Source organism: Dendroctonus ponderosae, unplaced genomic scaffold (genome assembly GCF_020466585.1).
Source record: "Dendroctonus ponderosae isolate FM_Combo_2020 unplaced genomic scaffold, Dpon_F_20191213v2 Dpon_F_20191213_2, whole genome shotgun sequence".
NCBI lineage: Eukaryota > Metazoa > Arthropoda > Insecta > Coleoptera > Curculionidae > Dendroctonus > Dendroctonus ponderosae.
This window is the reverse complement of record NW_026018165.1, coordinates 5,245,545-5,256,965: the sequence shown is the minus strand read 5'-3', so window position 1 is coordinate 5,256,965 and position 11,421 is coordinate 5,245,545. Positions and strand designations below refer to the sequence as shown.

General features: G+C 31.1%; 2 protein-coding genes across 5 annotated transcripts in view; one reads left to right on the top strand and one right to left on the bottom strand.

The window, feature by feature from the left end:
• LOC109538374 (potassium voltage-gated channel protein Shaw) overlaps nt 1–11,421 on the bottom strand; it is a 96,529-nt gene that overhangs the window by 38,085 nt on the left and 47,023 nt on the right. The window lies entirely within an intron of this gene.
• The window catches only part of LOC125503387 (potassium voltage-gated channel protein Shaw-like), a 26,511-nt gene continuing 16,252 nt past the window's right edge, over nt 1,163–11,421 (top strand). The window contains exons 1-3 of the mRNA XM_048663633.1: nt 1,163–1,241; nt 7,795–8,011; nt 8,190–8,307. Coding sequence (XP_048519590.1) covers nt 7,797–8,011; nt 8,190–8,307 — 333 coding nt within the window. The 5' untranslated portion in view covers nt 1,163–1,241; nt 7,795–7,796. The remainder of the gene's footprint in view (nt 1,242–7,794; nt 8,012–8,189; nt 8,308–11,421) is intronic.

Genomic DNA, 11,421 nt, shown 5'->3' with positions numbered 1-11,421 from the left:
GGAAACTTTTGAGCATAAACTCGAGAAGCCAATAAACTATTTTTATGACATTCTTCAAGGGTGAAAATCATGTCAATACGCTCTTCCCTTGGATAATTCTTCATTTTCACTTAGCAACACAATAATAATATTAAAATAACGACTAGCACGTCCCCAATTACACAAAACAATACCACTCTAGCTATCAAAAAGAGACTTTGCAGTCTAAACTGAGAAATAAAATAAATGATTTGACATGTGTAAATGGCATAGGCAACTTATATACATTGGAACCTTAAATTAAACAACACCAAATGGTGCACAGAACGACTATTTGACGTATTTTATAAAAAGGCAAAAACGTAGCTATTAACATCCTAATACCATTCGATAGGTAATTAAAAATTGCATTTCTTGGTAAATAAAAACCAACAACCAAAAACAACGTACAATTAGAATAGAACAAAGAAATAAAAGTAACTCTAATTCCAGCAGCTGCAGATCATTAGTGCAAAGAAAAAGTTGTTGCAAAGTAGAAATACGCCCAAAAGCAATGCCAAAAACTTTAAAAAAATTTAACCAACATTAACGCACTTGATAATTCGCAAAGAGAAATAAAATTCACTAAGAAAATGGCAGTAACTAACAATCAAATGCGCGGTGGCTCTAATTATTATTTCCCACATAAAATCAGGAAGCGTAACAAGTCGGAACTAAAGAGTTCATTAATTTTGGAAAAATTAGAAAAATTAAAAATAACGGAGTAACGATGTAACAATAAATAAGATTGTTCTAAGAAACACTTTGAAACACGAGCTAGAGTTGTATTAAACAAAGCCAAAATTAATATTTGCTAAAAATGAACATGCTAATGCAAAAAATCAGTAACGATTATATTGAAGTTGTGAATGAAAAAAATACATACTGATACAGGCTATGTTATTTCAAAAGCATTTTAAAAATATTAAAATAATGATATTTTCTGTATTTTTCAAAGTAATCGAATTAACAAGTACAAGAATTGATTTTCGAGTATTTTGTAAAAGTCCCATATTATGTCCCAAGTTCTGGGAACCGTCTTGGCTCCGTTTTATTTCTGTCTTATCATTTTCATTCCACCATACATTTTAAACGAAGTCATGATTTTTTACTTGCCATGCACCTCAAGATGTATTGCAAATATATTGTTTCAGAAAAAATTACATGGTACCTCAATTCGACGAGTCGCCCAGAGATCAAATACGTACTCCAAAAGTAATTCAGTAAGTTTAAATTAATTTCGAAATTTCGCTTTGAGTTTCAAGGCGTTTGCAAACTTGAAAATAGCCAAATCAAATCACAATATTTCAAATGAAAATTACAAGGAAAAACAGGAACAAATTCAAAACCTCAGTTAAGAGTCATGAAAGTCGTGATTATTAATTTTCTTCTCCAATTTATCAATAATTCAAATACTATCTGCCGTTAATAAAAAATATTGGAAATAAAGTACATTTTATTCCGAATATCATAAAAATAAAGTGGTTTTCTTGTTCAACCTTACTTTTCATCCACTGAGGGGTAGCTAATACTTTATGTCGTTGGAGTGAGCGAAAGCATTTCCAATTGTGTCATTTTATTGGATTATTGGTTCATTTTCTTGTAACGTTCTTCGAATGAATATGTGGCATTGGAACTGCTTTCCAATATTCCTTGGCCATGGACTTACATGACATAAATAAAATTTCCCAAAATAATAAAATTATTAAGTTATTGGTTATTATAGTTCGTTAGTTATTAGATTCGATAACCAAGTTTTGAATTCCAAACCCGATCGCAATTTCACGTATTGCTGAATCGTATTTTCATTTCTTGTTGAAACAATATGGAACCATCGCAATCTAGTTTAGATCCGATTTTGCCCAGAGCTTGTTATTTCAAACAAAAGAGCTGTTGCAGGTTTCCAGTATTTTAAATTGGAAAATATATTTTACAGAACATTAAACTGCGAAGAATGAAATACTTCACAAATGGCACACAATAGAATGGGAATTAAAATTTCCCGTTCAACAGCAAATAGGTTTTAATAAATTAGATTTAATTCGAATATTCCATCGCTCAATAAATATTTGCGATCTGCCGTCGACTTATTCATCCAGCTTGTTTTATACTGTCGTATATTGTCAGCAGGAGATGAGATCTCCATGCAACAGAAAATGAGAACAATGAAATTGAATGAAAGTCTTTAACATTTTGCCGTATTCAATGTCTGCCAAATCTTTTCCGTGAAATCAACTCAGACTTTTTACAGATATAAATTCCAACACAAAATGAAATGCAAAGATGTAAACTATCAGAATATGCTTTCAGCTTCGAGAGCCAGACACTTTGAGCAAAATTTAGAGTATATAAAATCTAGCATCATGTCTAAGTTTCCTAGTAGAAGAACTTTATACGGTGTAGTGTCAAATTACTCGTAAAATGCAAGAATGGGTGGTGTTTAGTGTAAACGGCTAAAGAATCAAAAATATTTTCATCAGACCGTTTCATTTAACTAAACTTCTCATGAATACATGAATAAATTGTCCATCATCATGTACTTATATTATATATATAATATATTAAACGGAAAGTCCGAAAGCCCTGTAAGCCATCACATGAGTTTGTTCAAGTTGATTAGTATTATTTAGATTGGTAGTACGAAATTATGGAAACTGCGATCCTTAGTTCTACATAATGCCGAATTAATTTTGCCGCTAAACTGAGTAGTTTGTTGTTCGAGTTTGCCTGATATTCTATAAAGCTTTGTCTATATTTGCATATCAAAAATCAGTTGAATAATAAATTATTTGATGCAATATTAAATTGATTTTAATGTAAACCCGGGGTACAATGGTAGGATCGGGGATTAATGCAATCATTCATTTTAAATGTTTATTTTTAATTAACTAATTTAAATAACATTTAAGCACTGCCGTAAGTAAACAAGAAATTGTTCCTAGTGTACGTGAGGAACTTTAGGAACAGTTACTTACGAAAAAAAATATTTGCTGCAAGAAGCGGTATGCTAATTAATTTTTAAATGTTACACATTTTCTGGTTGTCAAAACATACATTTGGCTATGTTTGCCAAAATAAATATGCTTTTCTCGCAAAACGCGTAAACAGAAGTTAGCAGATATTTTTTAGAAATAAATGCCAACATGTTTACTTCTTAATCAGGTTTTACAATAAGAAATTTTCATCTGATGAAAAAATGCTGCAATTTATATGTGCATTCACTTTTGTATTTCGCAGCTTCAAATAACTTAAATGATTAAAACATAGTGGTCCTTATTGAACTGCTCCATAGGAGGAAATTCTCGAAAATCATTAATGAAGGAATGGGAACAGGCTAAATATATATAAAACAATTACAAAGTTGCAATTTCGGATGAAACTTGCATATAAGAAATTGGTAATTAATTTATTGATTATAAAGGTGTTAAATTACTCACCTTCAAAATTGCTTTATTGTTGCCAATCGCAACAAGAACAACTATGAAATTTGAAAGTTTTCTCTGGACAATTTTGAAGTAAACTTACTTTAAGGCAAATAAGTAAATAAAAACTTGTTCAGATGCTGAAAATTTCCTATATTGAGCTTAGTTAAATAGAAAAGTATGAAAAGGTTTGTAAAAAAAATTCGTCATCACATGAGTCTCGAATGAGTGCGATGCGTGCGAAAATTTTCGGGCAAAGATAGAAACGATTAAAAACCGATGCTCTACAACTGGATCACATTCCTTAAATGTTTCAATGTTTTGCGCCATTTTCCAGCTCCAATTTTAAGTAAGAATAAGTTTATTTGTGTTGTCATAAAATTTCTTCTACAGCCATTTTATAGTGTCTTATATTCACAGTGCCGCAGCGATGGAATTAACTAACTTGATTGCTGTATTTTAGTCAATCAAGAAATTAGGGATTAAAAATTTTGAGAATAATAAAAAAATACAATAAGTTTTGCAGTGCTTTAGATGATTTATTTAAAATGCTCGTTGTTATTGTGGTACTTTGGACATCCCGGGCATCGTTTTACATATATGGGAAAACCACTACATTCTACTGTGGATGCAGCTATTCCTGTTGCGAATATATTCTGCGGTTAAACCAGCTTGCTAATTTGACAAGCTCGTTGGCTTAGTGGCTTTCACTAACATCATATTTTAATATATACTATATTCCCCGTACTTGCCTTGTCACTTTATATTTTATTGAACGCCTTGTTTTATAGACTTTGATTCAATAGCAGTAAGATAAAACTGCTTAAAGCTACACTTCTGCTTATTTTCTGGACATAAACTGCAGAAAGACTCCGGAATCAATCAATGCAATGGAAGCAGGCACATAAAGCTTTTATTTCTCTTCTCTTTATTAAAGCGGTGATTGAAGTGAAATAATTTAATGCAAAAAACTCTTAGAGTTTTTATTTAAGCGGAGCCTTTATCTCGAGATCAGATATGAATTTTTGCACAAAGCAATAACAGTCGTTAGTTTGCTATCTAAGTATTTACATTTCTACTCGCCTAGAATTTTCAATTATATTTCTACCCTCTTTTAAACTTATTTGTTCCAATCCAGCGGCAGCAAATTATCTGAGGATATTTATTAAAATCTTGGTTAAAATGTTAATTAATTTTCTTTCAATCTTTTACAAGGAATCCGTCGAATTATTAATTTAAATTGCGCCTCAATTATTATAAATTGAGCAGAAGCTCTAAGAGCTTCTTTAGGCATGGAAACCTAATTTTGTCATTTTAGTTGGTAACGGTTGGCTATTTAGGTAATATACTGTCAATTGTTGCTAACTGAAGTTTTTCCGTTTATTCTCTGAATAAGGCAGTTTTCCTCAACTTTTGTTTATACTTTAATTTGCTTCAGTTTCCACTGGTAATAATGAAGATTTTTTAAAGTGTTTTTCAGTCTAGTCTAATCAACTTGAATAAATCCTGTACACCCGATCGAGCATGTTGTTAAGTGTTTAGATGTTCTTAAAACATATATTTTTTTATGAAACATTTTTTGAAAACGTGGCTTACTTCAAATGACTATTCAAATGAAAGTTCTATTATTTGGTATATTATGATGTTTATATTATTGCTAATCAAGTTAATATCGTGCGTAAAAAGCAGTTACTTAAATATTTATATAGGCGGAACGAGTGCACTAAACTGCGACCCACTAATTTATGAAGAAAATATAATAGCTCAATCTGTTCTGCTGATCTAAATTACACAGTTTTGGAGAGATTTCTAGGACGACAAAATTAACCCGGTGTGTTGTAAAAAGTTAGTGAAGGCTTAGCATATATAAAAATAAATTGATTTACTGGATTGTCAGATATTTTCTTGATGTTAAAGCAGTAAATAGTAAAGCTCTAAAAGTCTTTTTAGGCAAATCTGGTTTCTTTTTGGCTTTAATTTGTGTCTTTTTGCATGAAGTTCAAAACATATCTTAAGGCAAATAAAATCGTCCACTTTATTAAAAGTCACATAGAATGATCACCAGTTACAACTTTAATTTGTAGCCCGAATATCATCGCATCCGTAAATTATATTATCGTACAGAGAACTTGTAATCCAGCATTGCAAACATCTAGAAGTTTAAAAGTTTGTCAAGAACTTTGAACATTTTTCAAGAACTTTCAGTCGTTTTTCTAGAAAGCTCTTAATTTGCGTCACGTAGCGACAGTGCTGCTAGTTTAGAAGAACAGATATCACTTTTTTGTTACCTTAAGTAGATTTGTAAGGCAATATTGCCAGCATTTTTTGTCTTAGATTCTATTTTGCGTTACGTTTTAACGTTAAGTTTTATTTTGCACGTACACATTTAAAGTATAACATTTTATAAATTATCAAATTGACGCAAGTAACATAGAAGATGTTTAAGAAATGTATTTGCAGCAAATGCAAAGCAGTCAGTTATATTAGATGGATATAATGAATAAAATATACAAACTGTTCTTCACATGAAAGTTTCGAGAAAATATCAGGGCACCAACATGAATTTAGATTTTTCAAAATTCTGATTTGCGTGTTAATCGGGTATATTCTACACTATTAATAGTATTATATTTAGTACAACGTATAAATATAGTATCTGAATCCCTCCATAGCATGCCAAATGTAAAAGATTGATATAACCGAAAGGAAACTAATAATTTCTTTAAAACAAATAATTTTTTTTGAAGCAGTAAAAATCTGCGATCTTTATTGCAAGTTAGCTAGTGGAAAGTTAGTTCGAACAACAAACTTAAATGTATTTATTATTAAATATGTATCTATGTAATTTATGCATACAGCATGTCAGCATTAAGAATTTACCACCCTTCTTAAATCTTTACTTTTCAATCGATTTTACGGTCGTCCGTAAACTTTCATGATGTTTAATTTCAAAAAGTACGATTAGTGCAAATTTTAGAGACAAATGGCAACCCATTCTCATTTATAATAGCTTACAATCCATGTCGACCATGTTCTCTATGTGTGTATAAAAAAATACAGTGTGCAATATTCTCATCAAAAGACTTAAATTAATTACTTTGTTAAACACGGTTCCAAGTATAAAATATCTGTATCAGACGATTATAATTGCGAAAAATACAAAATGTAATTACTATTATTGCAAGTCTATTAATTGCTAATATTTACTTATCATTAAAATGAGTAAAGTAAGTGTGGCGAAACGAAAAACAAATTGAATATGAGTATTGAATGAACGAATGAATATCCTAAAACCAATGTTTCGTGTATAATAATTTATGATTATTATATTGATTTTTCTGCTTGCTCATCTTTGCAGAATAAAGAAAATTGGTAGAAATTGATATTACCCCATTTTATGAGAAATTCGATAGACACATTTTTACAAAAAATTTCCTAATAATACTTTTTGAAGTTTGACAACAACAAAAATTAAGTAGTTAGCCCTGACTGGAGATTAATATTGAAAGCACTTACTAGTAAAATGCGCATTTTCAATAGCTAGATCATGAAAAAGAATAATTAAAATTGTTCAAAAAGTAAAGATTTTACAAAGGTTCTTAACCCGGACACACTGTATATGCTCTATTTTTTATTATATCTGATGCAAATATTAAACACTTAGATGGCATAGCAACTGTATGCGCTAAGTATTTTATTTCTCTGTGATTTTTAATAAAATATAGTATCTCCAAGACATTGTTTCCACCCACTTACATCGAATAAATCTCATTCATCACAATCCACATATACTTAGCTCACTCGCCCTTTTAAAAGTATTAAAAACTCTAGAATGCTGTGCCGTTCATTGGCCATTTTAACGAGAATTAACCTATCACCTAAACCTATTAGATAGACCAAAAACGAAACTCTCTTATACATGTAGATAAACTCAAAATGACTTATTTTAAGTGTTTATATTTTATTGAAAGTCAAATAACTTATCTACTAAAATGGTAAAGATTACTTAATAATATTTAAAAAAACTGTTGTTAAATTGTTTTTCTTTAATTTTCACTAAGTAATATGCAACCCGTGTATGTAGTAGCCCCAATAACCCAATATTTAAGTTGTAGTCGCAAACCGTAAGCCGCAAAAGCAAAGGAAAAATTTGAAGATTTTTTTAAACGCGTTTATTACCGATATTTGTAAAAACGGCCTCGTTATAAATTTGAGACCTGATTAGCATGCGTTCTGCAAAATACACGTTTCAGGCATATAAAGCTGTTTACCAGAACTGAGGCAATACTGAATTCTGAATATGGTTTTTAGGACAAACAGCTTTTTTTGCCTAAATCTCCATTTTGGTTTCCAGATATGAATAACACAATGAACATGGTGGATGCGGAAAATCGCGTAGTGTTGAACGTGGGAGGAATTCGACATGAAACCTACAAAGCTACGCTGAAGAAAATTCCTGCCACTCGACTTTCTCGACTCACCGAAGCGTTGGCAAATTACGATCCCGTTCTTAACGAATATTTTTTTGACAGGCATCCTGGAGTCTTCGCTCAAGTTCTGAATTATTACAGGTGATATTTCGAATTAATTTTTAATTAATAAATATTTACATTTACTTAGTAAATAGGAAAAAGCTGCTCAAGAAATGGAATTAGGGAAATAATTATATGCGTGAATCAAAATTGGATCTACTATTTTTAGATTAAATTTTACTGATGAATCAAAAATTGAATAATTATATGTTCCTAGGACTGGAAAACTTCACTACCCTTCAGATGTTTGTGGTCCTCTCTTTGAAGAGGAATTAGAATTTTGGGGCCTTGATGCAAACCAAGTAGAACCCTGTTGTTGGATGACATACACCCAAGTAAGCTATTTTAAATATTATTTCAAATTTATTGGTATCAGGTCAGCAAATATTTATATATAATCATAACCTCATGTTACAAACTAAAAAATATATCTTTGTTAAACTTATGGTAGAAAGCTTAAAACTCGAACGTAATTTTTAATAATTAATTCAATTACGTTTTAAAATTTAGAATTTTTTTTGCTAATTCAGTTTCAGCACGCATTAATCAATACAGGATTAACATTTAAAGTAGCTTTTCCAAAAGCGGAACACTTACAATAATCCTGTATGCTTTCAACGGGTAATCGGATTTATCTAAATTGTGTTTTTTTACCACCAGGAATAAATTATTTTTATTAGTTCAGTTGAATGCCAAATTGTTGCAAAACCAATATTGAGAAAATATCGTTATAAAAGCTTTACTTTTCGGTTATTCTTTAATTTTAATTAAATCTTAATATCCCAACATATCACTAGGACCGTTCCGATAAGGATCACCCAAAAAGTGCAGAAACATCGCTTGCGTCATTCAGATTTTCTCAATATGAAATTAACAAATTTTACTTTTGTGAAAATATTAGTGCGAAACAATGTTTCTCATATCTTTTGGGTAGCAGGTTACGAATGAAAAGCATCCCTAGTTAGGATATTTTCTTTCTATTGAAAATCTGATATGTCTATTAAGTAAATTTGAATATTTACAGATAACCGGGAAGTACATGCATACAGGGTGGTTTTTTTAGTGCGAGAGAGGCGATTATTCCGTTGGTGTTGAACTTTCGAAAAATAGTTTCATATAAAAGTTGTTGACACACATTTTAAAAATATCTTATATAATACAGAGTGTCTCAAGAGAGTGATCAAAGTGTATTTTTTAAGTAGAACTACCAATTTTTCACTAGCTCATGGGATGCGGCTTGAAACGCTGCATATGCACCGTCAATTGTTTTTTCTTACTTGAGACGTTGGCAGATTATCGCCATTTTAGTATAATTTTGCATAAAAACATGGTATCTAAAAATTCATTGTAGAGGGAAAAAAATCAGTTAAAGATACAAAAAATACGTTTTCAATCACCACAGATCCGTTAAGAATTATATTGAACCAAAATATCAATACATTGTACAGGGTGTTAACAATGTGGGCTTCAATCTAAAACTTTTTAACGCAATATAACTTTTGTTTTTCAAATGGAAGTACCTGTATAATAATACGTCATTAGATAGACAATTCACAAAGTTACAAATTTGCATTTACACTTTAAGCTGTGAAATCAACTGTTTTCAAATTATAAATTATTTTGTTTAAAAATTTCAAAAAGTTGTTACATTTTGTAAGGTAGCTATGGAATTCATAATAAAGTTACAAGTTATAGTTATAAATAATTAAATTCTTAAAAAAGTGTCAACATTTGATGATCCTTGAGATACCCAATGAAGAAAAGTGCAATGTTTTATAAAATGCATGGAATTTCACAGCAAAAAATGAAATAAAACTGCATACGTCATAAAAATAAAAATATGAAATTACTAGCTGACTCGGCAAACGTTGTATTGCCATATAAATTATTCCTATGGTTTTTTTTTCATCTCGAGTGGGCGGTTTGCCCACTTGAGATTTTTTTTAAGTTTTATTTTAAATTTATTGAATTACTAATATAGCTATTAAAAGATAGGGGTTTATGGCAGCACCCATATCACTTAGGGAATAAAAAATATGTGTGAACGAGGTGACCCATGAACAGGCGCACCTCTCTCTATCCACCTCCCTGTCTAATGTATTGATATTTTGGTTCAATAGAATTCTTAACGGATCTGTGGTGATTGGAAACACGTATTTTTTTGTATCTTTAACTGCTTTTTATTGCTTCTACAATTAATTTTCAGATACCATGTTTTTAAGCTAAATTTTACTAAAATGGCGATAATCTGCCAACCTCGCAAGTGCGAAAAAACAATTTATGGTGCATATGCAGCGTTTACAGCATACAACATGAGCTAATGAAAAATGGGTAGTTCTATTTAAAAAAATACACTTTGACCTTCCCTCGCTTTTCTGAGACACTCTGTATCATATAAGATATTTTTAAAATATGCGCACTTTGTGCGTCAACAACTTTTATATGAAACTATTTTTCGAAAGTTTAACACCGTCGGAAATAATGGACTCCATCGCACTAAAAAAACACCCTGTATATTAGTAGTAAATTTCTGTGGCTTGATTATAAAAACCTGAAATCCAACTGCTACATTTGTGTGCTACATTCAAGTGGATTCAAGGTCTTTAAACTTTCTTTTCCCCCTTCAATTCTTCAACTTAAATAAAAAAAACCATATGGGCTCTCTAGAAAGTTGTCTTTAATCGGAAAATGCAAACTAATATAGTCTGAAAGCGCTATTCTATGATATCTGATTTTCATGTTTTTACACTTATTACAAAATTGTATTCAATTGGCAATGTCGTTTGCAAAGCAAGCAAATAACCGTTTTGAAATGCAGTTTATTTCCCTGCTGGATACTTCGTCATTTGGCCATATTTCTGCCCCTAGTGTACCACACGATTTTTCTATAACGTAAGATATTCACTCAAAATATAGTTCATGCATTTTCAAAGCACAAGACAATTGTATTTTCGATGGGGATTGCCGTTAGTAAATCTCTACGATAGCAAACAATAGTAATTTAATAATTTTTTGCAGATTAAAAATTCGAAAATTGCAGCGTTCCAAAAAAGCGAAAAATAGTAGTCGGATATCATATTGTACCGAGGATGGCCGAGTATCAAACTCTTTCTTCAGCTTCCAACTTTTATTCACCTCGGTATCACTTTAAATACGTAACAGGAACAAACTGACTTCAAAATTACCGTCAACTTCATAAACAATAACAATAACAAACGGAAAACTCGCTCTTCCGACTCGCGGGGTTTAACCTCTTCTGAACTCAGTCGCTACTGTCACTTCACTTCCCCCGGTCTGGTTCTCGTATTCGCTTATATAGATTCCTTCTGGTAACCCAGATGGATCTCGAAATCTCCAGAACAGGTGCGAAACTTCCCGCTTGTCAGTGTCATATTTGACAGTAAATGGGGCCCAAATGGAGCTCCCATTTACTGAAATACCATGAATTT